This window comes from Equus asinus, chromosome 3 (genome assembly GCF_041296235.1).
Source record: "Equus asinus isolate D_3611 breed Donkey chromosome 3, EquAss-T2T_v2, whole genome shotgun sequence".
In the NCBI taxonomy this organism is placed as follows: domain Eukaryota; kingdom Metazoa; phylum Chordata; class Mammalia; order Perissodactyla; family Equidae; genus Equus; species Equus asinus.
This window is the reverse complement of record NC_091792.1, coordinates 129,000,662-129,025,762: the sequence shown is the minus strand read 5'-3', so window position 1 is coordinate 129,025,762 and position 25,101 is coordinate 129,000,662. Positions and strand designations below refer to the sequence as shown.

At 39.5% G+C, this 25,101-nt stretch overlaps 1 protein-coding gene across 14 annotated transcripts in view; it reads right to left on the bottom strand.

Moving 5' to 3' along the window:
* APBB2 (amyloid beta precursor protein binding family B member 2) overlaps positions 1 to 25,101 on the bottom strand; it is a 361,605-nt gene that overhangs the window by 186,779 nt on the left and 149,725 nt on the right. For all 14 annotated transcript variants that reach the window (XM_070505982.1, XM_070505981.1, XM_044767731.2 and 11 more), the window contains one exon: positions 10,328 to 10,396. In XM_070505982.1, the coding sequence (XP_070362083.1) occupies positions 10,328 to 10,346 (19 nt within the window). In that variant the 5' untranslated portion in view covers positions 10,347 to 10,396. The remainder of the gene's footprint in view (positions 1 to 10,327; positions 10,397 to 25,101) is intronic.

The following is a 25,101-nucleotide window of genomic DNA, read 5'->3' as shown; positions in this document are numbered from 1 at the left end:
CTGGCTGGCCCAACTTCATGCTCCCCCTGTCTGTCTGGTGTTAGAGCCTGACGCTACCATTCACCAAAGGGAAGCAAAACCCAAGCATGGAGACCAGCTGAGAGGCTACTGCAATAGTCCAGTCAAGACAGCAGGGCAAGGAAAGGTAGGCATGGAAACTTAGGTATGGAGGGAAAGTCTTTCTCTCTCACTGCCATAGTTCCAGCTCTGGTCATTCATCTCTTAACCAGGGCATGAAGATGAGGTCTCCCTCAGCCACCTGGATTTAGAGGTGCGGACTGAAAAGAGCCTGGTGAAGCGTGTGATTGGGAGAATATTGGTGACTTCTGTCATGTCAGCTTCAGGAGAATGGCAAAGGTAGGCAGAGTGACCTTTGAGGAGCTTCACTATGAACAAAGCCAGGAGAGAGAGAAGAGGAGCTGGAGGAGGAGCTGGGAAGGATAACGGGAAGGAATTTTTGCTTTTTAAAGATGAGAGTCTTAGCCATGTTCTACTGGATATATGCTGGAAAAGCAGAAGCCAGGAGAGAGGGGGAAAGCAGAAACATTTAAGAGGGAAAGACCAATAAGGCCAAATCCAGGTGCTGAGAGGGCGGGAGGGACCACAGCAGATACGGAAGAGCCAGCCTTGCCCAAGACTAAAGAAACTTCTTCACGAGAGAAGCAAGGAGAGGGACTAAGGATGGGGCAGGCGCCTCTGTCACTGCAGTGACACAAAACCGAGGAAAAGCAAAACTGAGAGTCTCAGTGTTCTCTATGAAAATACAGTCTTCCCCTTAAGGGAAGCACTTAGGGGAACATGAGGAGACGGACAAAGTTTAGAAATAGTCACAGGGGAGAAACACAGAGTTAGTGACTTTTTTTTTAATTTGAAGTTTCATGGAATAAAAAATAGACTCGCACATCAATGGAACAGAATAGAGAGCCCAGAAATAAACCCACAAACATAAACTCAATTAATTTACGACAAAGGAGCCAAGAATACATAATGGGGAAAGGACAGTCTCTTCAATAAATGGTTCTGGGGAAAACGGGACAGCCACACACAAAACGATGAAACTGGACCACTACCTCACACCACACACAAAAAACTAACTCAAAATGGATTAAACACTTGACTTAAGACCTGAAACCATAAAACTCCTAGAAGAAAACATAGGGCGTGAGCTCCTTGCCACAGGTCTTAACAATGGTTTTTTGGATTTGACACCAAAAGCAAAGGCAATAAAAGCAAAAACAAACAAGTGGGATTACATCAAACCAAAAAGCTTTTACATGGCAAAGGAGACCAACAACAAAATGAAAAGGCAACCTACCAAATGGGAGAAAAGAAATAGTCCCAGTTTGGGATGTGATTAAGGTGTCAGGGGAGGGGACGTGAACAGATGAGGAATGCACTCTGGGATCTGGCCTGGGGAGGGCAGGGAATGGGTTCCGGAGGAGGGTGAAGAGCTGGAAGAAAAGGAACAAGCCAAGGGATCGGAGGTCTCTGCCAGGTCAGGGAACAGGTGTGACAGGAACAAGGAAATGTTCTCAACGCAGCTGCACGCATCGCTTGGGGAGTTTTAAAAAGCAGAAGCCTAGGCCCCACCCCTCAAGATACCCCCAAAGCTTCTGAAATCAATTATTCTGGGACCGGGCCCAGGCAGGGTCGTAAAATGTTCTCTAGGTGATTTCAACATGTGCCTGAGACTGGAAACCAGTGGAATAAGGAAGTGAGAGGTTTGGAAGAAGAAGATGATAGATATCTGAGTTAACTGTTTCAGAGGCACTTGGAATACTCTGATCAAGCATTCCATGTTCCTTGTCCTTGTACATATTCTCAGCAATCCTTTCCTCCTGTCTGGCAAATTTCTACTTCTCCTTCAAGATTCAAGGTAGAGGTCACCTATTTGTGAAGCCTTCTCTTGCCCCTCCAGGCAGACTCCAGAGCTCCTTCTACACTCCCAAACCTTCATAAACACATCCCTATTATAGCATCATTCACTTTGCTTTGCTTTTAACCTGCTGGGGTTTTCCACTAGATTGTGGCCTCCAGCAACCAGCACAGCAGCCTAGCACACCGTAGGTACTCAATAAACGTTTGTGGAATAAATCACTTAATAAAATGAAAAACACAAGCATTTCATTAACATCTCAAGAAATGTTTACATAAAAGTCTAGGTAGAATTATTGAGTTTCTTATTAAAGACTGAAAGGAGATCACCTTTACTGCCTAAATAGTTAAGTCAACAGGAAATTCACTTTCCTTTCTTTGAAAATGCTAATGAGATCAGAAAGGGAAAGGGTAATCAGTGGTCAGTTATCTCAGCTTTTATCCCATGTAGTATCTGAACAGTTTAAAATAAAATCCCTTAATATACTGTCTAGACCAATTTATTTTGCTCCTCAGTCTCAGCTCAAGAAAATTCTTGCTCAATTCTGCCATAATGCCCTAAAGAAGACTATTTAAAAGTCAAAGACATACATTTTGCCACCCAGAGCAGAATGGTGTAGTACTTCACTGCCAAATAGGATTTCTCATCACCTGTAATCCTATCAGGATTTTCCATGCTGTGGTCTGAACAGCACTGGAGGCCCAGCAAAGGTGCTGGCGCACACCACACACGTGCTCCTGTCACTCATAGGACCCCTCCACCCAATTCTGGGCCTTTCTCTCTTGCTCATTTCCTCATATTTACCATCTGCATCATCAGTAACAATGAATAGAAGAGAATTAAGTAGAATGGAAAATAGCAACACAATAATATAAAAAATGATGGAGAAAAATTAATGTTCTATGGATATAAAAATGAAAGGAAAACTATCTTCCTCTTCTACCCTAGGACCACTCCTCCCCCCCAACCCCACATTGTAATTTCTCTAATCTACATGTAGGACATCGTAGTCTGCTTTCGGCACTACTAAAGCTACATTGAGACTCGAAAGTTGGCGCATTTAAGCTGGTTCCATTTATCTTAGCCTCACATGATTTTACTATAGATTCTAAATCAAAGACCATTTGGTCTAATACTCCCTATAAACTTGGGGGGTGGGGGAAGTTAATTCCACAGACACATGGGCTTGACTCTGAATGAGAATTTATGGCATTGTCATCCTGCCAGTTTCCCAGGCTAGAAACTTGGAATAGCCCTTCATGAGTTTCTTATCCTAACAAATTCTGTCAATTTTACTTGAAAATGTTTCTCCAATGTTTCCTTTCCCACTCCTCCATGCCTGCTTTCAGGCCCTCCTCACTTATCAGTTTTCTTCGACATCTCCCAAGCACAATGGCTCTCCCAAACTCCAGGCTGCCCAGACACATTCTGCCCTATGTCATTCTAAAAACAAACTGATCATGCAGCTCTCCTGCTGACAAACATCTACTGGCTCCCTGTTGTGCAAATTCAGCTCAGAATACAAGGCACTTCAAATTCTCCTCTGCTGGCCCCAATCTACCCTTCCAGTGACATCTCCTGTCACGGCACCTCCCCCTGCCATGTCCTCTACACTACAGCCACAATGAACTTCCCTGAGGATGCAAGCCCCTTCACCACTCTTGGCCTCTGCACATAGAGTTTGTTTGCTCTGCCCAGGAATGTCCTTCTCTCTCATCTCCCCTATGCCCACCCTATTTCCTGCCTGAAAACTCCTATAAATCCTTCAAAATCCAGCTCCTTTAGGTCTTCTCTGATTCCTGTATACAATGATGGTTGACCCCTCCTCTGTGCTAGGTATGTAACATGCTGTTCATAGCAGCACTTCTGTACTATAGTATCAATATCAATTGAGATGTTTATCTCCCTTTCTAGACTGCAAGATCCTTGAGGGTAGTGACTTTCATTCACTCTTCGTGACAGTTTTTTGAGATATAATTCACATATCATAAAGTTCACTTTTTAAGGCACAATTCAGTGGTATTTAGCAATATGTACAGAGTTGTATATCCATCACTATGATCTAATTACAGAGCATTTTTATCACCCCAAAAAGAAATCCCATAATCATTAGCAGTCACTCTCTATTGCTCCCTCCCCTAAGCTCCTAGCAACCATTAATCTACTTTCTGTCTTTATGGACTTGCCCATTCCGGACGTATCATATAAATAGAATCATACAACATGTAGTCTTTTGTGACTGGCTTCCTTCAGCTAGTGTATCTTCAAGGTTCATGCACATTGCAGCATCTATCAGTCCTTCATTCTTTTTCATGGCCAGATCATACTCCATTGTATGGATAGACCACATTTTGTTGATCTGTTCATCAGTTAACGGACATTTGGGTTGTTTCCACTTTTTAGCTGTTATAAATAACGATGCTATGAATATTTGTGTACAAGTCTTTGTATGGACAGATGTTTTCAATTCTCTTGGGTGTATACACAGTGGTGAAATTGGTGACTATAACTCTTTTGAGAGAGAGAGAAAGAGAGAGAGATAAAACCTTTTGAGGAACTTTCAGATTGTTTTACAAAGCAGTTGTACCATTTTACATTCCCAGCAACAGTGTATGAATGTTACAATTTCTCCACATCCTTGTCAACACTTATTACGGTTTCTTTTTTATCATCGCCATCTGAGCGGATGTGAAGTGGCAATCTCATTGTGATTTTGATTTGCATTTCCCTTCTATTTTTATATTCCCAGAATTTCTAGTTCCTTTTACAAGGCCTGGCATATAAGAGTACCCAATGGAGTCATTAATCCGTTCACTCATTCATTAACTAAGTATTTATCGAGCATCTACTGATGTACCAGTTGCTCTTCTCAAGGCCAAGAACACGACAATGCAGAAAAGAAGCAAAACGAGTGAGGAATGAGTAAGCAAATGCCAGTAACCCTGAGGGTTGGTCTTCAGTACAGAGGTGGTTCTGCTCCTGGATTTCTGTGGGTAGATGGGACACAAGGATTTTGCCATCATCTCCACATCTATTCATCATGCTGTTTTGAGCCTGGCTTATGAATCTCCAACATCAATTCTAGAGAATCAATTCCTAATGCAGAGCTAGGTGTAAGTTCAGAGCTAAGAGTGTGACAAGAGCTAATAGTATTCCTGCTGCTACTCCCCTGCATGCACGACAGAGAAACATCTGTTACATCCTGGGATGTATGGCCTCCTTTTCCAGTAACAGCTCCACTGTTTTTCTTGGGGAATGAGCCTTTCTACACACTCATTCATTCATTTGACAGATATTTTCTGTGCACTACCGTGCAACAAATATAGTTCTAACTGCTGAGGATACAGCAGTGAACAAAATTGACAAAATAAAAATACCTACTTTCATGGAGCTTATATTCTAGGGTTTAGCCTACGTGCTTCAGGCAGACACGAATCTACCCCTTACTTCATGGGGCACATGGCCCAGGCCCAGCCACTTGGAGGACAAATCCCCAAGGCTATAGTGACTGGTTCAAGGAGTCACACGGAACTAATCCTAAGACTTTTGCCAGAATAACGAGAAGAGAAGTGCTCTTTTGTCTCTTTTTCTTGAACTAGAAGATATAAGCCTAGAGCTTCAAGGGGTCACCATGAAGAGACAACCTGCGAAAGCATGAACCTAACAAATGAGCAGGCGAAGCTCCAAGACAAAATAAAAGGGGCAAGCTCTAATGACATTGCTGGAATCCTGGAACAAGCCAGGCCTCAAACATGGTACCCCTGAACTTCTAGGGTACTGAAGCCAATAGATTTTTCTTTGTTCTTTTGCTTAAACCTCTCTAAATTGGATTTTCTCCTTTTAGCAACTAAAAGAGCCTTAGTTAACACACAGAGTATTTTTTATGAAGCCTAAACAACATTAGGTAAGCCAGGGTCCCTTTAATTTCATGAGTGACACAGCTTTCCTCAAACCCAGGGTCTCAAAGATCCCAGCACTGAGATGTAACCCCATAACTCACATGATATCTTAATACAAACCTGTGCTGGAGCCAGTAGTTAAACCTGCCCACCCCTTCGTTTTCTGAGACCTCTAGCCTTCTGTCAAAGGCAAAGTTGGTCAGTAATGACAGGAAACTCCTCTCGTCAATAATCTGCTGCACTCCCTCTGCTCCCATGACACACTTATAAACTTGGAAATTGACAAATGGGCCCAGGGTTGACAAATGGGCCCAGGGGAATCCAACGTTTGTCCCACTCTTGAATAGAATACCCATGTTCTTCATTTTTCTTTTTCTGCTACACAATTTTATTTCCACTGAGGAGTTAACAGCAAAACTTCTACCATGAGGAATGGTGCCTTTTGAACTAAATCTCAAAGTATTAAGGAAATAAAATAAACTCGGATTTTTTTTTTTCTTTTAGGAAGGAGAGGAAAAATAAAGCTGGTTTCCTGAAATTACTCATGAAAGTAAACTCTCCATGTGACAAAAATGATAAGAACTTTTTTTTTTTTTAATCCAGTCAGTCCTTCTGAAGACGAAGGAACTAGCCAGGATTTTTTTTTTTTTTAAGATTGGCACCTGAGCTAACAACTGTTGCCAATCTTCTTTTTTTCTCCTCCCTGAAGCCCCCCAGTACAAAGTTGTCTATTCTAGTTGTGAGTGCCTCTAGGTGTGCTGTGTGCGACGCCACCTCAGCATGGCCTGATGAGTGGTGCCATGTTCACGGCCAGGATCTGAACCGGCAAAAGCCTGGGCCGCCAAAGCACAGCGGGTGAACTTAACCACTCGGCCATGGGGCTGGCCCCTGATAAGAACTTCTGTAAGAACAAAAGACGCAAAAATTATTAGGAGGCAGCATGGGTCACTGGGTCAGAAAGATCACAGGATTAGAACCTTGGAAGTTTCTGAAGCCAGGAGAGCAACTTCACACAGCTGATTCACAGGGCAACTTACCCAGGTTCCAAGATAAAGGGGTGATTTCAACAGCTAAGTCTTACCCACCTAAGGGTTTCCCATGCCCGACTCAACTTAATTGCCTGGGGGCTCATTCTGTTCAACATCCCAAATGGAGCTGAGGAGAGAAGAGAAATGTACCAAAGACTTTTCTTTAAGAAACTCATACATGAACAAACATTTCTCCAAAGAAGATATATGGATGGCCAATAGGCACATGAAAAGATGTTCATCATCACTGATCATCAGGGAAATGAAATCAAAACTATGCTAAGATATCACCTTACACCCATTAGAATGGCAAAAATAACTAAAACAAAAAGTGACAAATGTTGGAGAGGTTGTGGAGAAAAAGGAACCCTCATACACTGCTGGTGGGAGTGCAAACTGGTGTAGCCACTATGGAAAACAGTATGGAGATTTCTCAAAAAATTAAAAATAGAAATACCATATGACCCAGCCATCCCACTACTGGGTATCTTCCGAAAGAACTTGAAATCAGCAATTCCAAAAGTCCCATGCACCCCTATGTTCATTGCAGCATTATTTACTATAGCCAAGACATGGAAGCAACCTAAGTGCCCATCAACTGATGAATGAATAAAGAAGACACGGTGTATATATATACAATGGAATACTACTCAGCCATAAAAAAGAATAAAATAGTCCCATTCACAACAACATGGATGGACCTTGAGGGTATTATTTTAAGTGAAATAAGCCAGATAGAGAAAGATGAACTCTGTATGACTCCACTCATACGTAGAAGTTAAACATGCGGACAAAGAGAACAGATTAGTAGCTACCAGGGGAAATGGGGGGGGAGGGGGTGGGCACAGAGGGTGAAGTGGTGCACCTACAACACAACTGACAAACAAGAATGTACAACTGAAATTTCACAAGGTTGTAAACTATCATAAACTCAATAAAAATTTTTTAAAAAAGAAAAGAAAAAAGAAACTCAGTCACATTGGGCAGTGAGAAGACAAAGTCATTAAACAAACTCAAAATGGTTAAAGTAGGCAGAGGGTCTTATGAGAAGAAGGTATCAGGGACGAGGAAAGAGGTTCACGGTAGGTTTCAGCTGAGTTGGCTCTTCAAGGGTAGGTCCACCAGTGGACAAGGATGAGAAAGGCACTCCAGATGGGGAACACCTACATTCCAACATCACTCCTGGCAGATGTGATGACTGGTTATTTATGAAACAGAAATCAGATATTGTGTATTCAAACGAGAACGAAGACCTTCGAGATGCCACCTTGGGGTAGTATATCCTTATCCCAAGGATATTGTCTCTGTTCAATTTCTAAACTGTTTTCACCATTTAGAAGAGCCTCAGTGTCCTCTGCAGATGAATCTATTTTTTAAATATAGCTCTAGACTTTTATGGCCAAGTCTGATGAATATGGTCAATGATCAAGCTTCAGAATACTGATTTAGGCGAAAAAAATAGGTTGGCTATAAAGTAATGACACAGATTTTCTAGAATAACTGATAAGCTGGACCTCAAGTCAATTCCAAAAGGGAAAAAATATTAAACAATGGCAGAACCCTTGAAACAGGGTAATTACTTGACTATGTCACAGCTAAGACTTACTCAGAAGGAACTCCTGATTTGAATCTTGAAGGTTCAACAGGAATTTTCCAGGCAGATAATGGTGTACATTCTAGCATGTTTGTTTGTTTGTTTAAAAAGGCTCTGGATAGTCACAGCTCCTGAGAGTTGGAAAACAGGATTGAAGGTGTGCCTTATCTGATTTATTGGTTCAGATTCTCCCTCACTAGCCGCCACTTGAATTCTCAAGCAAAAAACGGCTGGAATCAGATACTCCACTGAAATAAGAACACTGCTTTCCTTGTAAAATGTGTTACATCCTACACCAATGCATGACGGAAGTAGCTGTTATTAAAAAAACATGCTGGATAACAGTTTCATTATCTCTTAAGTACGAACAAATAAAGCAATTTGAGTACCAACAGGAAGAATGAATACAATAGCATAATAAAATACGGTGACAATAAGAAATTTCTAGAAATTATTTGAGTGGTTCACCTCCAATTACTAGAGGAAAACTCATCATTTTACATATTTGCCAGTCTTGTCCTTACAATGTTTCCATACTGAGTCTATCTTGCAATGTATTAAAAGATTCTAAAGGCTAAAGAATTCCTAAAAGGAATCATTCTCAGCATTTAAAATGTATTTTTTAAAAGGACATACGTATTTTCCTTGATTTTCCAAAATTAATACACCTATTCAAGTATGTATTTACAAAGGAAATCTACTCCCTGTCCCCAAATTGTCACAGTTATGATTAGATGGCCTCTAAGAACCACCTCTAGTTCCTAATTTTCCGATGTGAACTTAGGTTTATCATATTGTTTTTGGCTGATTTTTATAAAAACGGGTATTTCCTGCCACTCATATACCTCTAGTGAGCTTAGTGTTTATTTTATTATGTTTTATTTTAGTTCTCTGTTGAAATGTAACATGCAGTGCTACCTAAAGGAGAAAAGGGCTTAGAAATACTTAATGAGTTTAATTTTAGAATTTAAGACATTAATAACTGTCTATGGTTTAAATCTTCTTATTTCAAAACTCAGAATTCACGGAATGGTATGTGTCCTAACAAACCTGGAATCTACCCAGATCTATCTGCTACTTGGAGTCCTAGACTACATTTAATTCAAAATGCTATGGGGCTGGCCCCGTGGCCGAGTGGTTAAGTTCTCGTGCTCCACTGCGGGTGGCCCAGTGTTTCGTTGGTTCGAGTCCTGGGCGCGGACATGGTACTGCTCATCAAACCACGCTGAGGCGGCATCCCACATGCCACAACTAGAAGGACTCACAACGAAGAATATACAACTATGTACCAGGGGGCTTTGGGGAGGAAAATGAAAAAAATTAAATCTTTAAAAAAAAAGACAAGATGTTATGACAATTGCTTTTTCTTTATTATATTGCTGTGAGGCTAAGAAGTAAATCCCAGACCATGTTGTGTGTAGACTAGCATCCATCACGACACAAAGACAGGGACATACAATAAAATTAAGGTGGTTTTCTTAAGGCCTGAAATTAATCAGCATTAGCTTAGAGAGAATACTGAATTAGGGAGCTCTATTCTAGACAAACCCCACAATGGCTAACTTGCTGTTTACAGATTCACCACCACCACCTTGTTTGCTCATATTTAACAGTTCACAGGCTACACTGTGCAGTGCTAGATGGCAAAATTTGACAGTTTTAATTTCCCACTATAGTCACCCAAAATATTTTCACATTATATTAGTAGAGTCATGTAATTATTACATGAATACACTTAAGTCCAATTGATTCTTCTACTTTATTTTAAAGATTCATTTTTCTATTACATTAGTGAAGCACAAGGAAAACCAAAATCATGTTTTTTTAGCAAATAAGGTTAACATCAAAACAATTATCTATCATATATATCTTTTAAAGTTTTAATATTCAACTGTTTTTCTGCATTGAAACATGTGAAAGTGTATCTGACCTGGAAGTACTTCTGACATGGATCACTGGACGTCAGCAAAGGTGCAGGAAATAGGTTATAACTTGAAATCTGAAAAGAGGGATCATTTGAGAAATTAAAACCCCAAAAAACGAAGTATAAAAAGAAAAAAGCATAGCATTGAACATTTTCTCAAAAGCTGTTAAAAATGTTAAATTTTGGCAGATAATGTGCAAGTTTTTGTTTATTTATAGTTGGTCATGCCACTCTTGACTGAAATTTGAATTCCTGCTTAACCACATTTCCCACAAACATTTCTTGAGATTTTTTTCCATGCCAGACTTACGTTATCCAATTATCTATTTATCTGTTTTCGTGTCTCAAGTTTCCAATGCTTTTTCTCATTAAACACACATAATTCAGAAAGCAATAAGGAAAAATCTGGTACATTTCACCACATAAAAATTTAAACCTTCTGTTTAGGAAAAGAAAGGCTAAGAACAAAGTAAAGACAAAAAACAAACAAACAAAAATTAACACCACAGATGACATAAAAGGACTAATTTCCTATATATAGTAAGAGCTCCTTGAAATTATTAAGAAAAATATGAACAAGCCTGTAGGAAAATGAGCAAAGGACAAGAACAAGTCCCAAGAGAAATACAAATGTCCAATAAACATATAAATAAGTAACCTCACTCAAAACTAAAGAAAATGCAAACTTAAGTAACAACGACTGCAGATTTGTCGACATCAGACTGCAAAAATGAACAGGCTTGACAATACATAATCTAAAGCAAGAACAATGGAAACAGAAATTCTCAACCCTTGCCGGTGGGAGTAAAAATGGCAAAACTCTTTGAAGGGCCATTAAGAAATATCTGAGGTGGGGCCGGCCCCGAAGCTGAGTGCTTAAATTCGCATGCACCGCTTCAGCAGCCCAGAGTTTCGCTGGTTCGGATCCTGGGCGCGGACATGGCACCGCTCATCAAGCCATGCTGAGGCAGCGTCCTACATGCCACAACTAGAAGGACCCACAACTAAAAATATACAACTAGGTACCAGGGGGCTTTGGGGAGAAAAAGGAAAAATTTTTTTAAATCTTAAAAAAAGAATCTGAGCAAATTTAAAATGCATGGACCTCATTGCTCAGCAATTCCATCTCTAAGAATTTACTTTACAGATAATCTTACCTGGACTCTATTGTTCTAAAAGCAAAAGATTACTAACAACCTGTCCTTCAATGGACAGCTGGTTCATTAAATTATGATACATACATACATAGAGCAGAGTACCATGTCACCATTTGAAAAAATGAAGTGGACCAACATGAGCTGATATGAAAAGGGCTTTAAGAGGGGCTGGCCCCATGGCTGAGTGGTTAAGGTTCGCGCGCTCTGCTGCAGGCGGCCCAGTGTTTCGTTGGTTCGAATCCTGGGCGTGGACATGGCACTGCTCATCAAACCACGCTGAGGCAGCGTCCCACATGCCACAACTAGAAGGATCCACAACGAAGAATATACAACTATGTACCGGGGGGCTTTGGGGAGAAAAAGAAAAATAAAAAAAAATAAAATCTTTTAAAAAAGAAAAGATGTATCACTAAAAGGTGAGTAATATGCATAGCACAGCATGATCAAATTTGAGCAAACTTTTAAAAAACATATACAAATATACATGCATTTACGTATTCATACACACACATATTTGCATTTACATAGAAAATTTCTTAAAGGAATAATAAAGAACTGGATACAGTGGTAAACTGCCAATTTACCAAATTAGATACATAATAAGGAAAACTGAAAACAGACCTTGTTTCTAATGAGCTACTATCGGGAATGTCACTTAGAATGATAATCTATTACATTAATTCAAATGCAGATACTGCATGATTCCATTTATACAAAGTACAAAAACAGGAAAAACTTATCCATGTCAGGATAGTGGTTCACTCTGGAGGGCAGGAAGTGGGGAAAAAGGAAGAGGGAAACCTCTGGGGTGTTGTGATGGTAACGTACTGTTTCTCGATCTGGATGTGAAAATCCATCACGCTGCCCCCTTACGTGCACATTTCTCTATGCTTATTAAACTTCAAGAAAATGTTATGAGAAAAAGTCAAGTGCTAAGAGATTTTGTAAAGCCTTATTCAAATTGAGAAACTTTGTATTTGCAAAGACAAAATTTTAATCTAACCTTTCCAAATGTGTAACCTTTAATAGGCATTACTCCCCACCTTATGATTCAGTTAATGACCTGACAACCTGCTCTACTGGCCCACAATACATTGTTAATTATATTTTCACCTATTGTGGGTAAGGCTCATTACCCTGGTATAATTAAAAGGGTGGGTTTATTTTAAACTGTCCTGAAACAGCAAGGTCTGCTTCATCTATGCACCTTTGCTTTTGCCCTATACCCTTCTCAGCTCCTTAAAAGTATTTTGCAATTCAGTTTCCCTTTTTTCAGTTTTTGTCTCCAGTGCACCATAAGTTACAGGAAAGACAGAGGTGAGGTAATAGATATTTCAAGAAAATAAACACCAATAAAGCAGCAAGAAAGCTAAAAAAAGGCATATTTACAAGAGCATTTTGAAAAGGCTTGAACGAAAACTAAAAACCTGCATACTTTTTAGTGTGCATAATCCTTAAAACAAAATATTCCTGTTTCCCCAACATGAAACAAGCTCCAATTTCCATAAAGTTAAGAATTAGACATTCTGCTAATCACTTTATATTTTAAATGGTTCTGTGCTATTATCATCTGACCAATATTTATCCCATACCTGTCATGTGCCACGCATTATGCTAGAAGCAGTGGATACTGTCATGAACAAAAACACATTCCTCCTCTCATGGGACTTACAGCCTAGTCAGGGAGGTGGCTATTAATCACAAAATCACCCAAGTCAGTACATAACTATATGTGTTCTGGAGGGAGAGAACTCAGTTCCATGAGACATGTAATGAAGGAACATATGCCAGAGTGGCGAGTCAGGAAACACTTCCCCGAGAAAGTAAAGTTTAAGTTGCAGTTTGAGGACTAAATAGGATTTAGTAGGTAAACACTTATTAAACACCTACTATGTGCAAGCCACTCCCCAGCCCTGGGATGAGGAGTAAATATGCAGTGCTATTTTTCCCTAGGCACTTCTATCCTTGATGAATAAATCTAATCTAGTAGAACAATTTCTGAGGACTTCATGGCATGGATTAATTCTACAATTCAACAATAACCTGAAAAATGCAAAAGCATTTATGTACAGTTTTAAGAATAACTGATAGCTGGACTGTCCAACATGGCAGCCAGCAGGAGCAACACGAAGCTACTGAAGACTTGAGAGATGACTAGTGCAACTGAGGAACTGAATTTTTAATTCTATTTAATTACAATTAATTTAAATAAAACTTTATAAACTGATACTTGACTCTTTTTGGGAAATATGTAAGTAAGTTTGGAACTTTTGGGGTAAATGAATCTACTTTTTCAACTATATATTTTTTTTTTTTTGAGGAAGATTAGCCCTGAGCTAACTGCTGGCAATCCGTCTCTTTTTGCTGAGGAAGACTGGCCCTGAGCTAACATCGTGCCCATCTTCCTCTACTTTATATGTGGGACGCCTAACACAGCATGGCTTTTGCCAAGCGGTGCCATGTCCGCACCCGGGATCTGAACCTGTGAACCCCAGGCCGCTGAAGCGGAACGTACACACTTAACTGCTGCGCCACCGGGCCGGCACCTCAACTATAAATCTTATGAAATCTAAATACAGATCAAGCATTTCCAATGAAATTCTGTATCTGAGTTGAGTGCTGTAAGTACAAAACACACTGATTTTGGAGACTTAGCATGAAAAAAAGTAAAACATCTCCTTAAAAATTTTTAAATATTGAATACATGTTGAAATGATATTTTAAATATATTGAGTTAAATAAAACGTATTGTTAAAATTAATTTCACCCGTTTCTTTTTATTTTTTGAATGTGGGTCCTAGAAAATTTCCAATCACATATATGGCTTGGATTATATTTCTATTGGAGAAGCACTGATCTAGGGAATGCAGACAGATTCTAAAACTTTACCCCAATCAAAATACTATCTACCTTTCCCATAAAAGCAAAGAGAAGCAGAAATGCTACCTCAGCTGCAAAGCTAGAAAAGGGTTGGCAGAATTCAGAGAAGTGTCTTTGTTTCCATAAAAATCACATACTGAGTTCAAAGACGCCCGAGACTCAGAGTAGGCCACAACAAGCGCCACGTTAAGAATACAGTCGTGATTTTAAAACAAAGCATAAAGTGACCTAAGCAAGACAATCTGGCAACAACCGTTTCCCTTCCAGCAGCGTTTTCACCCGTCCCATTAACGAAAACCCATAATGCTGACGTGCCTTGTGATAATGCTATTGGAGCTCAATAAATGTCCGAGAGGACCACAGAGGAGAGGATGCAAGCAGAAAGCACGAAAGCACTATTACACAAATAAAGAAGTGAATAAACAAACAAAATGCCCACTTTGTGTTTTAGTTCAGTATAAGACACTATGTACTTTTAAATGATGCCAAAGAGAGATGAAAGATACAAACAAAAACCAGACAAAAAATTTCACTTTACCTGTCTTCCCCAAATACAGCCAACAAAGTCTGACAAATTCTTCTTCTCAATTTACTCTGCTCCTGGTCCCGTCCACTCCCTCTTTAGACCTTAAATACTTTACACAGGTCCACAGCCCCTGTCTCGGCCTCCAGTCTAATCCCTCCCACCACCTCCTCGCACATCTATCCCAGCACCACAACGCCAGACAAACATGCTCCGTTCACAATTACGCCCCATCCAAAAACGTCCAGAACTAAGTCCTTTCAGCCATGGACAATCTAATACCCAACTGATGCTAGAATCTCTCATTTACTCAAATCTTTCATTACTCTCAAGTAGCTACCTTCCCGGAAACTCTAACCTATGCAATCCTATCAGACACAACACTCCTTGCTATAACAAATATTTTATAACATTTCCTTTATGTTCTTGAAATGAAATTCATAGATAATATAACGTATCTACACATAAATTCCAGACAAGGAGAAATAATAGGAGGGACATAGTTCAATAAGCAAATTCTTGGGCCTGAAGACACTAGCAGTCACAATGAAGAGCCATCAGATGCTTGCATCTAGGGGTGGAATCACTGTGAGTAACCAGAGTTATAAATGCAAACTGACAGAGGCGTGTGTTGTGCTGCCAACCTAGATATCATGATTTGCACTGCGGTCAATAACATCAATTTCAAAATGCTGAATAACTCTAAGAAACTTCCGAAAAATATTAAATACACTTAGCTTTCAATTTTAAGAAGTTCCCACTTCTGGAATGTATAGTGTATTTTAAAGCCATAAAAAATATCTTATGTTTAGAACTTCTAGGCTCAGATCATTATAAACATGTCATTCCCTGACATGAATATTTCACAGAGTATTTGCAAGCTTTGCAGAGTAAGACGTTGTTATACAGGAATGTTCTGGGTGCTGCAAGACATTTATCATCCCTGGTCTCCATACCCAAAACGCAAATAGTCGGCCCCATTCTACACCCTTAAGGGGTGCTCTGGCCACGTACAGGCCCGCAAACTTTGAAAATTATGCTCTCAGTCCAGACTTATCTCCTCCTCTCCTTCTTCTTTTTTTTTAAGTATGCTCTTTGGTGAGGAAGATTGGCCCTGAGCTAACATCTGTTGCCAATCTTCCTCCTTTTTTTTTCCTCCCCAGAGCCCCAGTACATAGTTGTATATCCTAGTTGTAAGTCCTTCTAGTTCTTCCATGTGGGATGCCACCACAGCATGGCTTGATGAGTGGTGTGTAGGTCCATGCCCAGGATCCAAACCTGTGAACCCAGGGCCGCCAAAGTGGAGAACACCAACTTAACCACTCAGTTGCCATGGGGCCAGCCCCTCCTCCTCCTCTTAACTCATTTCACACTTAAGTCCTATATGATCTTGAGCCAATATTTAATGTCTGTAAACGTGTCTTACTCAACTGCACATTGTGGCTACCATCAATCTGACAGTTACCATGAGGATCGAATGAGATATGATAGGTTGCTTGCTTGCTTTGCTTAGTGCCTGGAAGATATTAAACATTCAGTAAATGCTAACTGCTATTACTATTACCTACTACTAACTGCTTTTTTTATTTTTTTTACACATATCACCTGTTTTCTCAAATAGGTTATAAGCTTTCTGAAGAAACGCAAAGTGTTTTGGAGATCTTTGTACATCCACCATAAGTATTTAACAAACTTTGGTGGTCCACATCCTTCTATCATCTCTCCTTGACATCATGCCCACTTCTGAAAATGTTCACAAATAACAGGCTGAGTCCAAGAATGGAGCTAAGAACTGCAATTAGAATGGAAATTTTCTTTCTGCCATTACTGAAATCATTATTGTAACCTGCCCAGCACAGGAAGGGCTGTCAAAAAACTGTCAGTTTACACTTGTTCTTGAAAATCTACAGCGTTATGTTGGTTGATAAAGACTTTTAAAGTAGATGTTGCATTTCAGGATTACCCCTAGCTCCAAATACATGCAGATTCAATCTTAGTTTAAGATTTTAAACATTTTCCCCTGAAGAACTTAATCTATGCTTCCAAATCTATAAAATGGAGCAGTTGCATCAGACGACGACAGTTCCTCCCACTACCAACACTACATAACATTTATTAAGCACTTATTATGTCCCAGGCATCATGCTAAGTGGGTACTTTATAGCCCAAGGTCCTGTGGGAGGTGAGAGACTGAGCTGGTATCAGGACCCAGATCTGTCCGCCTCCAAAGACTAGACTCATGAGCACTACGTCATATTTCTCAGGATTCTTTCTCTTAAAGTTGACTCAAATCACCTGAATTACTTAACTCTGCAAGACAATTCTTGCCACATTACCAATTAGCACTATTATTGTTCTGAAACTTATGCCCAACATCCTGATAGGTCAACTAAACACAAAGGCTCTCAACTCCTGGCAAACAAAACCTGAGTCTTATTCCTTATAGCTCAAGAGAACAAAAGAGAGCATAATTGAACAAGTGCACGAAATTGTAACTCACTCTAGGGTTGGGTTCTAAAGTCAGAAAATAAAGCAAAACTCAACAGCAAACTTACTTTAAAAAATCCTTCAAATTGCCCATTTAGAACAATACACACAGCTTCCGTTAAACGACTAAAGCGTGTATGATTTTATGATGCACCCAAAACAAAGAATACTTAGTAAGTACATGTGTATGCAAACTTCTACTTCGGTAGTTCTCATTTCCACAGAGAAGAGAGGAGAGGCATGGCATATAACACTGCATTCTACAGGGATAAACTTGATTTTTAAAAATGTTCTTGAGATATTAACCATTACTAGTAACGATTTCTTGCCATCCATATACCTGGATGCTGCACATCTGCTGTTCAGAATCACGGTTCTGGGAGAGCCTAAATTTAACCCTTGTACAACTTAAACAAAAAGTTGCAGCAATAAATGTTCAGGGACTGACCCTCTCTCTAATATCTGTATCTTAAGCAAAAATACTTAAGGAGGTTGATTTGTGATTCTAGTTCTTTATTCCATGTTCTCAAGGCCAGATGTCAAAACCAATTCCAAGAACACTATCAAACAAAGAAAAATATGCACAGACAGGGAAAACCCTGTTTCCTGAAATGTTTCCCAGGGGAAAACACCAACTGGAAAAGAAATATTTTCAAGACAGAACAATAAATGTAGATTTTCCACTGAAGAGTTATCTTTATAACTCTTGACAAGGAATTTGTTTTATTGAGGTATATTCGACAAGAAATTTTTTAAATGAAGCAAAAGCTTTGTGCTCCCCTACAAATATATTTGAGCCCCATTTATCATATTTCAAAGGCATAACATCTGCAGTTCAGAAATAACAGCAATGTTTAACACTTCTAAAAACTGCCAATTTAAGATATGTGGCTGGATGGCTGTGGAGGACGGATTGCATTAATGGCCTCAATCAACCACCTCTCTGTATCTTTACCCTCTGCTTTGTCACTGGGCAGTCCCTTCCCACTGACTCTGCTATGTGACTTGCTTTGGTCAATAGAAGGTTAGCAAATGAGATGACAGAGAAGCTCAAAAAGCATGGGTCCATTTTCAGTCCCCTGAAAAAGAGACACTCTGTGCTACTGCCACAAGAACACACTCAGACTGGCCTGTTGGAAGGATACTGGGGACCTGGGTAGGAGAGCTGAGTCCTCTTGGCCAAGGCCATTTCAGACCAGCCTAAACCAGCTGACCGTCAAACACGCAGGAGAGTGCTGCGCAGATCTGCACCCTATACACGCAGCTGACTGCAGGCACCTGCGTGAACCCAGCAGACTCCAAGAACCACTCAGCCAGTCTGTAGATACTAATGGCTACTGTTTAAAAGCCACTGAATTTTGGGGTGGATGATTATCAGCATTATGTGGCAATACATAAATGATACACTAATTATACCCACAAAAACCAAAATGAGATAATAAAAGAGCCGTTGGGATTAAACCTGAATTGATCCAGGGGAGGTAAGATGCTATGTGAGGATCCTGCTGTGGGGAATCAGGTTCTTCCTTGGAGATTTACGCCCTCCGTAGGTTGCACAGGGCTGTCTTGATCAATATAGGCTGCATCTTTGGGCTTACTCTTGTTCACTCACAACACATAACCATTTATGCTTTGCACATTACAATACTCTGTGACAGCAAATTTTAGGAATTTGTCACAAGGACATATAAGCAGCATTATTTCTATTAGGAACAAAATCAGGAACGAGTTGAGTGTCCAGCAACAGGAAACTGATTAAACAAAGTATCACAGCTACACAATGGAATACTATGTATTATTTAAAAGTGAGGATGTTTCTTTATTTAGTTACATAGAAAGATCTCTACCAAATATTATTGAATGAAAAAACTATTTATAAAACAGTATGGGGGCTGGCCCTATGACCAAGTGGTTAGGTTAGCACGCTCCACTTCAGTGGCCCAGGTTCACCAGTTTGGATCCTGGGCACAGACATAGCACCACCACTCATCAGGTCATGCTGAGGCGGCATCCCACATAGCACAACCAGAAGGACCTACAACTAGTATATACAACCATGTACTGGGGGGCTTTGGGGAGAAGAAGAAAGAAAAAAAGAAAAAGAAGATTGGCAATAGATGTTAGCCCAGATGCTAATCTTTAAGCAAACAAACTATCTTGAACTTACAGTAATCATTTCCTTGCATTCTTTATGATTTCATTACCCAAGTGTACAACCCTGGTCAATATAGTTAATTCTTATCCATTGAAAGAATTTTGACATGTCTTTTAAGTTACATTTAATCTATGTCCCCCTTCATCCTTGTCTTTACCTTATAATTTATTCTTTAAAGAATCTGGGCCTTTTGAGCTACGGAGTTTCCACGGTACAGATTTTGCTGACTGCATATTCATGATACAGGTGAACACATTCCTCCATCCTCTGAATTTCCTGCAAATTGGCAGCTAGATTCAGAGGCTTGGAAAAATTAAGATTCAATCCATTTGGTCGTATGATCTTTCATCAGGAAGCACATGATATCCAATTTACACTGGTTTCTAATGTTAGCAGCCACTGTCACTCAATGCCTGGATCCATTAAGTCAACAGGGGTTGCAAAATGGTGATATTCTAATTCTCTCATTTCGTTTTCATTTACTGGGTGGAAAAATTTTAGGAGATGCTTCCCCCCTCATCACTACTTGGTTATCCAGTAGTCAGTTCACATAAGGAAGGCAGGATAAAGACTTGATTCTTTCCTGACTACTTTCAAGATAATGAATCAGGGGGCCAGCCCCGTGGCTGAGCAGTTAACTTCGCATGCTCTGCTTCCACAGCCTGGGGTTCACTGGTTCAGATCCTGGCCGCAGACATACCCACCGCTCATTAAGCCATGCCGTGGTGGCATCCCACATAGAGGAACTAGAATGACTTACAACTTAGATAAACAACTATGTACTGGGGCTTTGGGGAGAAAAAGAAAAAACAGGAAGATTGGCAACAGATGTTAGCTCAGGGCCAATCTTCCAATAAATAAATAAATAAACCTTTGTTGTTAAAAAGAAAGAAAGATAATGAATTGGCATTCCATTAACCTCAGATGGTAACCAATAATTTTTTTTCATATCATCAGACCTCATGACTTTAAACATGTTTGCAATTCTTATTTTTGAAGCTCAAATTGTCCCATTTTTGGCCAGTAGGAGCCTCTTCAAGTTGGCTCCTGAGTCCTTTTGACACGGTCCTAATAATCTTCGTTAGCTTCCTTGCTATCTATTATCTTGAGATGCTCCAGGCTCATCTTATAACTCTCCAGTTATTTTTGTTGTCTAAAGCTCACTCTACAGGAGATTCCTCAGGAAGAGCGCACAGCAACAGTATGTCCTCCCCTGATTTCTTGCATGCTAATAATAGTTGGTGTTCTTTATATTTGAAGGTCAATTTTACCAGATATAACAAGTAGAGCCTCACATTTTCTTTTCTTTGAGTATCTTAAACATGTTATTCCATTTTCTTCTAGCATAAGTAGTGTTTACCAAAACGTCTAAGAACAATCTAATTCTCTTGTTACTGTTTTTCTCCTCTTATTTAGGTGCCCAAAGAACTTGCTTTCTTCTATTTTTTTCAATTCAGTAATTTTACTAGACTATCTTGCCATTGGGTGTTCTAGGTTGATATTCCAAAATATATGATTTGCCCTTTAAAAACATAGTTTCAACTCTGTATGATTCCACTCATATGTGGAAGATAAACACATGGACAAAGAGAATAGATTAGTGGTTACCAGTGGGAAGCGGGGTAGGGGGTGGGCACAAAGGGTGAAGGGGTGCAGCTATAAGATGACCGACAAATAATAATGTACAACTCAAATTTCACAAGGTTGTAAACTATCATAACATCCATAAAAAATTCAAAAATAAAAAAATTTTTTAAATGTAGTTTCAAATCTTTTTTTCAGGAAAATTTTCCTGAAATACAGGATTTGCATTGATCCCTTGCTTTGGTTTTCTTTTCCTATTATACTATGTTGGATCTTCTTTGCCTATCTTCAGTATTTCCCAAATTTTCTTTCTTTTCCCAAATTTTATCTCTTTCTTCATTTCCTTTTGATTTTTAACCTTTCCCTCCTTTTCACCCTCTATTTCTCTTAGGGCAATATTTGTGGTGTTTATTTGATTTTGTGTTCCATCTAACTTAGAACTTATTCCTAAAATGATTTTTTTTAATTTCTAATTCTTTTCTGAGTCCTGTCATTTTGTCTGAGATTTTTCTAATTCAGATCTAAGCTATTCTTTCATGTCTGTATAACTTTTTAATACCCTCTTCTACCTTTTTAAAGTAGTATATTATAGCCTTAATTTTTTTAAACATATTTTTGGCATGTTTTCATTGTCTGTAAGGATACCACTCTGTTACATTTTTTTAATAGTTTGTATGGGATTTAATCTTGCTAGTGTTCTGTATTTACATGAAATTTTACAAAGAACACTAACAAGATTAAATCCCATATAAACTTACTATTAAAAAAATTATAAGGAACTCAGTGATATCCCCACAAACAATGAAAACATGCCAAAAAGACATGTTAACAAATTTTTTTAGCTATAATATACTATTTCAAAAGAAGGTAAAAGAGATTATTTTAAAAAATTATACAAGACATGAAAGAACAGCATACATCTAAATTAGAAAATATAGATATAATTTATATAATCTATTTAATGTCTTTCTCTGGCCTATCTGGAAAGCCTCAAGAGGGCAAGGGCTATGTCTGCTTCATTCATCAATATATTCCTAGTGCCTGGCACATGGCAGATGTTCAATAAATAGTCCCTAAAGAAATGAATGGAAGTTCATCAGAATGTTAACAGCAGTAATCTCTGGATGGCAGGATTTAGAAAAATGTCTTCCAATGTTTTGTATATTGCTGATTTGTGTAAATTTTTTTAATAATGAGTATAAAGCATTTTCATAGAGCAAAAGAGTTATTTTCAGTCTGAAAGAAATAAAGCTTATACATGAAGCTACATACCATGTATCTTTAAAAATAAAGAAAGAAGGAAATAGCACTCCACCCTTCCCCCCCGCCACGCCCCAATTGCATATGTCCTCTATTCACAAATGAAGGCTCAGGGTAAAAGGTGATAAGGCCAAGTTTTACTAAGGGAGACTAGGTTTAGAGTTTGTGAAAAGGACGACAGCGACCACCCATCTGCTTTCCATGCTACATTTGACAGATTTCATTCTGTAGCTCAGAAAACATGCTAATAGGACTTCTCGGGATAAGAGGAAGGATTATAAAAAGCAAAGAACCCTGTTGTGATAGTTTGGCATTAAATGGAAAATGGCTCGCAGTGCCTGCAATTCATGGAACAAAGATAACATCTTTTCCTAAAATCTACACTTCAAGACATCTCGAATATACATCTGAGAAATGCCGATGGTCGTGAGGCAAAAGCACCAAACAGAACAATCCCAACAAGATGAGACGAAGCCTTAATTTGCTTAACTGGGCCCTCATATACCTATTAGAGAAAACATACGAGATGAACTGCCTCATAAAGCAGATGGTCTTCTCCGCTTCAGGTTTTCTTTTTTTTTTTTTAACAAGATAATTAAAGGAAACGAAAGAGCAGGATCTTGTTAAATTGGCCAAGGAAAATGATTCCATCTGAAGCAGAATGTATGAGTTTTTGAAGAAAGGATTTCAAGTTTCCCCATAGAGCTGACACAGGTCATTTGGTAATGCCTACATCAGAAAGGAAAGCCATTGCAAAGGCAACTGCCTCCTAGACAGCACGGAACATCCTGGCAGGCTGTTATCAGAGGAAGAAGGCAGGCTGAGGGCTAACATGGCCTTGTAGAAGGAGCACTGGAGTGGGGAGTCAGGACCTATGGGATTTGACTTCTCCATTGTGGTCTGAGGAACCTAGTTCACTTTGTCATCTGCCCATTTTTCTTAGAGAAACCCACTATTCATTCCCCTATCCTAGCTTGGTAGCGAGAACAAATGAGATAATGAGAAAAATTTCTGTATAAGAAACAACCTAAGTGCAAAATTGTTGGTCTATAATGGAATTTGGTTTAAATAGCTTCATTGCTAGATATAAAAGTCCCACTGTGCAGTAGTGTTGTAAATTAAAAATAGGGGGAAGGGAGATGACGGTCCAGGTGTTTCGAGCCCAATAGAAGAAGAAACTGCCCACATTCTCCTCGAAGCTCCAGGACACTTTTTGAGGGAAGCGAAAGGCAGATAAAAGTGTACCTCAAGGGCAACTCAAGATTCTGTGCCAGATCCTTGACTGAGACAGTGATAGGAGCCAGGGGTCTTCTATGGTCTTGGCTGGGATTCATCCAGAGAGGGCACTGCCCCAAAATGTCACCACATTTGGCTTGCCTACTGAGCCTGAGTTTCTAACCAAAGCCCAGGGGATAATATTAAGCCCTGAGTAACATTAAGTAACTAACAGTTTTTGAGGGCTTCTTCTCCCTAACCATAACCGTGAGCACAATCTCTCAGTCCTCACAAGCCCTAGGAGGCAGGCAGATAGGCACCATGATTCTCCTTATTTTACAGAGAAGGACACAGAGCTATAGGGAGGTTAAGAAACGTGCAACATTTCAGGCAGCTAATAAGCAGCAGGGCCCAGGTTCCAAACCTGGTCTACTGATTCCAGAACCCTCAGTTTAATAGTCTACGGCCTCTTCCAGGAAGTGGAAAGAGGGACGGAGTTGGTGAAACATATATTCCAAAAATCTTATTTGCAAAGAGATCCCTCATCTACTGGTTCGAGGAGAAGGTGAGTGTCACAACCAAGCAATTAGGCAGTGGCTTCTCTTCAGCCTCAGAGCTTTCCTTCTGACCTGCCTCCGAATTTTCTCTGGATCACTCTTACTCTCCCCACATTCTCGAAATCCCTTCTCTTCTCTCTTTTGGACTTTTCCTGATGCTTCCAATGTCACTTCCTCAATCCCTCTCCATGAAAACCAAATTCACTCTCCATTTCAAAAATTACAGTTAAATCCCATTTCAACACATTTTGCATATGAATCAATCCTGATTTCACCACATAGTGGCTTAGAAGACATTGGCAATTTTCTTAATGATAATAATTTCTAGTACTTATATCACATTGACTATTTACCAGGCACTGTCTTAAGACTTTACACGTATTAACCATTTCAAGCCTTATAACCACTCTGTGAGGAGGGAACTATTAGTATCCCCATTTTTTACAGATGAGGTAACAGGCGGCAAGATACTAAATAATTGCCCAAGGTGACGCATCTAACAGGTGGTGAAGCTATTTTGTTTTCAATCTCTCTGAACTTCACTTTTCTCATTTTGAACATAATATTTACTTCACACGGTTACTAGGCAGAAATGGAATAAACATACCTAAAGCAGTTGAACACAAGACTAAGATTCCTCCTTCTCCCTCTAGTATTGTTGGGGTCATTCTAAGGTACAATGCAGAAATTTTTAATTAGATGAGAACAGGGAGATAAGAGAAGTGCTCAGTATTCCTTCAGATGTCTTGCCTCCTCTGTGCGCCACACTCCTTTGAAGTAAATATTACCATCCCCATTTTACAGACGGGAGATTAGAGAACTCAGGAACAGACATTCTGCTGGTGACTGAACCAGAATCCGAATCCACATTTGTATATACTGTCTTTCCAGTGTTTTTTAAGGGGTTTGAGGACAGAGTCAGCCAAGTCTTCTAGTTCCCTCCAGTGTAGTCAAATCCAGAA